The 6,709-nt window shown below is 35.1% G+C and overlaps 1 protein-coding gene across 1 annotated transcript in view; it reads right to left on the bottom strand.

The window, feature by feature from the left end:
- Positions 1–1,534, bottom strand: part of stx18 (syntaxin 18) — a 26,401-nt gene extending 24,867 nt beyond the window's left edge. Inside the window, exon 1 of the mRNA XM_015048130.1 lies at positions 1,311–1,534. Within this exon, the coding sequence (XP_014903616.1) occupies positions 1,311–1,508 (198 nt within the window). The 5' untranslated portion in view covers positions 1,509–1,534. The remainder of the gene's footprint in view (positions 1–1,310) is intronic.
- Between the last annotated feature and the right edge of the window lie 5,175 nt (positions 1,535–6,709).

The following is a 6,709-nucleotide window of genomic DNA, read 5'->3' as shown; positions in this document are numbered from 1 at the left end:
CAAGCACCAGTTCAGAGAGGATGTTTAGCACAGCACATAGTTTTTATTTCCACTTTGGTTTTAACTTGTGTTTTTATGCAAGTGGATTTTTTGTTAACAGAGTCTGAGAGTCCATTTTACTTTTATATTTGGTTGTTTTAACCAGTTCCAATGTTAAGTGTTCTTTTGAAAATAAAGTGTATTTATTTTTGGTATTATTGCATTATTATGTCATTATCATTACATTAGTTTAAAATGGTCTCCAAACAATATTATCGTTTATCGCAATAATTTTTTGGGACAATTAATCGTTCAGCAAAATTTGTTATCATGACAGGCCTATGCTTAAGTGCATTTAAAAAAGTGACTTGAACTGAGTCATTTTTCTTTCTCTTTGATTAATATTTTTAAGTTGGTATTTTATCGTCATCGAGTCTGCAGCTGCAGGAAATGTAATAAAGATGCTGTAAAAACAAAATTTTAGTTCTAGCAGGTTGTCGTTTTGAGAATTACATATACATACGTAGAATATCATTTACTGCCTGTCAGCAACATTGTTGTGGCTTGTTGTTTAAGTGTTGGTCAGACAAACTCATGTTTGAATTACATCAAGCTCGGGTAAATGTTTGTTGCTTAACTACAGTTTTTCAAGAACGTGTAGACTAAAAATCTTCTTATTTGATATGTCAGCACATATTTAGTCCATACAAGCTGTGGTTCTATAAAAAAAAAACTGAAAAAAGTTACATTCTAATTTCAGGATTTATCTAACACTGCTATTCAGAAAAAGAATGCAAGCTGAATGTATTTTTTATTTCTAATAATATATCTGTAGCTGTGAAAATACAAATTAGATCTTCTGACTGAAAAAAGACTGCTACATTTACTTAGCTTTGCTATAAAAAAAAAGAGCAGTTCATTTAATCATTGTTCATTCATTGAATGTATCAGAGCAACATCTGCTTTTATCCTCATTTTGAGTCACAACTTCTCACAAATTTTCAAGACTTCAGGTTTTTAAAACGCTGAATCGGTTTTGGTCCTTACCTTAACTCTACACACAAGATGATGGTACTACTAAAATTATTTTGGGTTCGCCTGAAATAGCTTGGATAGTTCTGAAACGTAGCAGAGGCAAAAATAATAGAAACCGCTGATATCGCCTCTGTTAACTTAATGATTAGCAAATGTTGTGCATCTTTATGCACACTTAATAACCGCATGGAGCTCCAGGACCAGGTTTCATTGCCGTGGTCGTGTTTTTTTTTATTTTCGCTAAAAATGAATGCACTCCAGAGGCTAAAGCTAACCCTAGCGTGGTAAACACTCACCACTTCCTTGGCTCTCAGCGAGAAGCCGCTCTTCGGTCGGCTCTTCTTGAAAATCTCATCTTTGACGGAGTCCACATTTACTCCGATAGCCTTGTTCCTGGTTTTCACCGTCTTCACGCTGGCTTTGAACAGTAATGTAATGTCCACAGCCATGTCTGAGGGAGCTGATGCAGCGCTGTAAACAAACCGACACGTCATCAGGTGGTGAGGTCATCATCCTGCGACGCTCCACAGGGGAAAATCCTGAGGTTTTAAACAGACGCCTGGAAAATGTTTCATTAACATAATTCTAGTCATCACAAAGATCTTTTATGGAACAGTAAAGCCATTTCATGTTAAAAGAGATCTATATTTTGGGAAGAATTGCTGATAGAAAGAATTTATATAATATTTTTCTTTGGTCCTCACCCATCTAGATTTAAGACAGAGAATCCGGATCTGTGTGACACTAACACCATATCTACAGAGAATGCTTATCTGACAATTCAAACTCTTCTACTGATGAATTACAAACAAAATCTACAGATATAGACTGCTTTTGGGTTGATGATTAAATTTGGTATATTTTGGGAAGATGAATAGAATGAACAATTTGGAGTTTTTGTTGATTAAATTATTTTAACCAAATTCTTCACATACAAATGCCAGTTCACCAACAATGAAATATTTTTAAAAACCAATTTAAGATGTTTTCTAAGTCTCTGCCAAAAGCATAACAACAACAACGCTAATAGAGTTTAGAACTACATAATAGTAAAAATGTATCCACACGTAATACTTTTTTCTTGTTTGTAAATCTATAAGAGATGCCTCTTTATTGTTCAACTGTCTGTTTTTATAGGGTTGTTAAAAACAGTTTCTCAGTTTTCTTCACTTTTTAAAATCCGTGTAGATTGTCAAACAAATTTTAATATCAGACAAAGCTATAAATGATTAACTTATTTAAATTAAGGGGGAAAACACTTTTTAAATCAGTCTAATGTCTGGTTGTTCACCCTTTACAGCATCAATGGCCTCGAGTGTTTGTTTAAGGTCATGCCGCATATCTCAAATGGAGTTCGGTCCAGGCGTGGACGTGCCCACCACTACCATGTCAGACTGTCAATATAATGTCCTTTTTCTGTAATATTACACTGATTTTACAGCAGAGGCACGCCTTAGAAGACAATCTACTTTTGTTCATCGGTCTACAGAATAACTGTATTCCATGTTTTCTCCATTTGTGGATGCTATGGATTTCACCGTGATTCACTGTGAACCCCATAGCCTCTGAAACAGTATTAACCCTTTCCAGACTGACAGATGTCAAAGACAGTTTCTCATTTGTTCTTGATCGGGTCATGTTTTGATGCTTTTTGAGGTCTTTTATCCTGCCTACTTTATGTTGTCATACTAATTTTATTCAATTTTAACTGTTAATTTTGAGAACACGTTAAACAAGCCGTCAATTTATTTGTTTCATAAGACAGAAAACACAATCGAGGAATGTAGTAACCCCCAAATTCAGCCTATCAAAATATCATAAACCTCTCTGAGGAATGGTAGTCTTCACTCAGATAACATCACCTGCTGTTTGAAAAGTTAAAGTATTGATTTTATTTACATTTTATTGTCATTATTAGGCAAAGTGCCGTTCCAAAAGAGCTGTCAAGTGAAGAATGAGGAGCTGAGTTGCTGTTTCTGAGCAATCAACATACAGAAAAGCAGAGTGAATTAATTGGTCCTTTGGTGGACCTATAGTGACTCGCCATGGACAGAGCATTTCAATCTTAGAGTGAACAATGAAGGAAAAAAGATCTGTAGATTGGAGTCTTACAGTCTTTAAACTCTATTAAAGACTGTAATGTTTGGTGGATGTTATGGCTTCAAAAGGTTCATATTACATTAATAAAGTGTATATAAAATTACAGGCTGTTACTTGTGTGCTATAAGTGTTACAGCAGAGTATAATGTTAATGCGACGTTTATGGCTTCCAACTGTCCTCAGAGCTTTCCCCCCGCCCCCGCCCACTCACACTCAAAGCTAAGTGTGTGAGTGAGAAAAAAAACACAAGCTCTTAATGTACAAATGGCAGGAAAGAAAAGGAGAGACAGTTTCTCCACTCAGCTGTAGCAGAGTCTGGCACAACACTAACAACGGAAATGAGCAAACCACACAGCAAATAACAGGCTTTTATTCAACACCCCTGGCTCCCACTACTTGCATCTTGGTGCCAACCTCAGTCACTTACAATTCAAATTCTACTCAGAAATGCTTTATTGATCCCAAAGGGAAATTAAATGTTGTTGTAACTCACATTATCCAAGGTTCTCCAAAGTACTGCAGATGCTGATAGCCGTGGGCAGGAACGATCTCCTGTAGCGGTCTGAATTAAGCCTCCAACTGTCGTAAAGATGTTTTATGTAAAGGATCCGCAGGGTTGTCTGTGATGTTCTTGAAATGTTCTTGATTGTGCGGAGAATTCTTCTTTCCACCATAATCTCCAGGGATTCCACTGTTTTCCCTGGAATAAAACTAAAGTCCTTCGTTTGTGTGTGTGTGTATGTGTGTTTTTTTTTTGGGGGGTCTTTTTACTTTACTGACTCATAAATAGTTCATAAATATGTTTACAAATAATATTAGAAGAAAATTACTAGATTTCTCTGAAGGACAGAACAGCCAAAAGATGTCTGGGGTTTTTCAACCAATTAAGGGGTAATTTTGATGCGATGAATCCAAAAATCACATTGGTGATCAGGTCAACTTTCTGAACGATGGATGCAACACGAGCATCAAAATGCATGACTTGTTCTCACAAATGGATCGGTTTCCTTACAGGAGGGAAACGGCATATATTGTTGATGTTATGTGAATATTAAATAAGAGCAGGGAAAAAATGTTTCAGTTCCAAATGTAGAGAATGAAATGACAAATGTTTTCTTATTTAGCTAGATGTATGAGCTTTATGCAAAACGTAGATAAGAAGGACTTTCTGAGATTTCTTTGCAACAGTGACTGTTCAGTAAGCTTATACCTTCACGTGTGATGGTTAGACAGAAAATTACATGACCTTTACATTCTATGGGTTTGCATATTTTGAGAGTATCTTGTGTTTTAGGGATGATCTTTGTTTTTCACTAACATTTTAACGTTGCCCTTATTTTTTAAGGAGTATACCTCTAATCTGAGATCAGTCCAGATGTGTCCAGTTAGAGATAACATGTCCAGTAGAAACCCCCTGAAGATCCCTCTTCCCAGTGACACTCTCCAGCTCATTTTCATCGACACCAAGGCATTCCAAGGGCAAAAACAAGTTATTCTCTCTTATCTACAGGCTTTAGCAGACTTTCCTCCAGAATGTTCCTGTATTTAGATCGCAGGAACAAGCTTTGCTTTCATCTTCCCATCATTCCTTGTGTTGACCTATCACAAAAAGATCCAAATAAAATACATTATAAGTTATAGCTGATATATGGATTTGTGTTTTTGACATCTTGAAAACCTTGTCTGTGGCAAAACCTAAAATTTCAACATGCTAGCTAGGTATTAAAAAATATTCTGTTCTTATCACTGGGGCCTTCCATAGCAATGCATAGGAAAGCATTGAAATGCCTTGCAAAGACCCCCAGAGAACAAAGCAGGGCATTTCAATACCTCCATGCATTGCATGGAAGGCACCTATTACTCTACACCTTAAAATAACTGCCGCATCCTTTCACCTTTAATGTGGCTCGTTGTGCACCCCCCCAATATATATGTCAAAACATGCAGATAGATCTCAGCATGCAGGCTTCTAGTACTTCTGTTGGCATTTCGAGTAACCATGGCAACATAATTAGCGAAAATCAAGCCAAATTCAAATCAAAACAGATTCTAACTGACAGTGTCTCACTCACAGTGACAGTTTTCAGAGAGGACTAGTTACCATAGCAACAGAACACTGAGGAGGGCAGATATGTTGAGAACTACAGAGATGAAGGAACACACGGTTCCTACAGAGGAGGGCAGAGCTTCTAGTTAGAACTAGAGACACCGTCATGGCGGAACACTTACTACAGACAAGTATGTTTTATAATTTACTGCCAAGGACAAAATCTATATGTATTTTCACTTTTCGGCAAAATTCACCAACTGCACAATTCTTGTTAAGTAGTAAATTGTATTAAATAAGTAGAATTTCAAAAGAACAGAAGAAATCTTATGGTTTTTGAACAATAGTAGTGTTTGTTGTTAATCTGTTGCTAAGAAATGAGCGCGTTTTCTGGTAACCAAGTGTCACGAAGTAAACATCTGATTTTTACTTTTGCAAAATTTACCAACTGTAAATTTCTTGTGTCTAAGCAGATATTTAAACAGCTTATGTTTTATAAACAATAATTAATTTGGTGTTTAGAAATTAATGTTTTTTTTCTGGTAACGAACTGCCACGAAGTACAAATCAGATCTTTTTTATCCACAGATGATAAAAAAAAAAAATTTTCACTTTTCTGAAAAATTCACCAACTGCACAATTCTTAAGTCATGTAAGTTAAGTAGTATTTCAAAAGAGCAGAAGAATTATTTTTTTTTTTTTATAACAACAGTGTTTGTTGTTAATCTGTTGGTAAGAGATGAGCACGTTTTCTGGTCACCAAGTCCCATGAAGTAAACATCTGATTTCTACTTTTGCTAAATTTACCAACTGTAAAATTCTTGTCTAAACAGATAAGCAGTATTTCAAAAGATCTTATATTTTATAAACAATACTTAACTTGGTGTTAAAATATGAGCGTTTTTTTTTCTGGTAACGAACTGACACGAAGTATAAATCAGATTTTTACTTTTGTGTTTGTGTTGAATGTGTGTTTTACAATACATTTACCACCAATGACAAAAAAACAACAAAACATACTTTTCACTTTTCTGCCAAATTCGTCTACTGAACAATTCTTCTTAAGTATGAAGTAGCATAAGATAAGTAGTATTTCAAAAGAGCAGAAGCAGTCTTATGATTTTTGATCAATAACAGTAATGTGTTGCTAAGAAATGAGCGCGTTTTCTGGTAACCAAGTGCTACGAAGTAAACATCTTATTTTTACTTTTGCTAAATTTACGGACTGTAAATTTCTTATCAAAGCAGATAAGCAGTATTTCAAAAGAGCTTATGTTTTATAAAGAATATTTAATTTGGTGTTAAGAGATGAAAGTTGTTTTTTTTCTGGTAACAAACTGCCACAAAGTATAAATCAGATTTTTACTTTTGTGTTGAATGTCTGTTCTATAATATATTTACCACCAATGACAAAAATACAAAAACAAAAAAACATTTACCCTTTTCTGAAAAATTCACAAGCTGCACAATTCTTGTTCAGAAGTGTAAGGTAAGTAGTATTTCAGAAGAGCAGAAGAAATCTTTTGAACAATAACAATATTTGTTGTT

This window comes from Poecilia latipinna, unplaced genomic scaffold (assembly GCF_001443285.1).
Source record: "Poecilia latipinna isolate Pla-1442-1.1 unplaced genomic scaffold, P_latipinna-1.0 Scaffold861, whole genome shotgun sequence".
In the NCBI taxonomy this organism is placed as follows: domain Eukaryota; kingdom Metazoa; phylum Chordata; class Actinopteri; order Cyprinodontiformes; family Poeciliidae; genus Poecilia; species Poecilia latipinna.
Note: the sequence above shows the minus strand (reverse complement) of the source record. Positions and strands in the feature narration are given on the sequence as shown.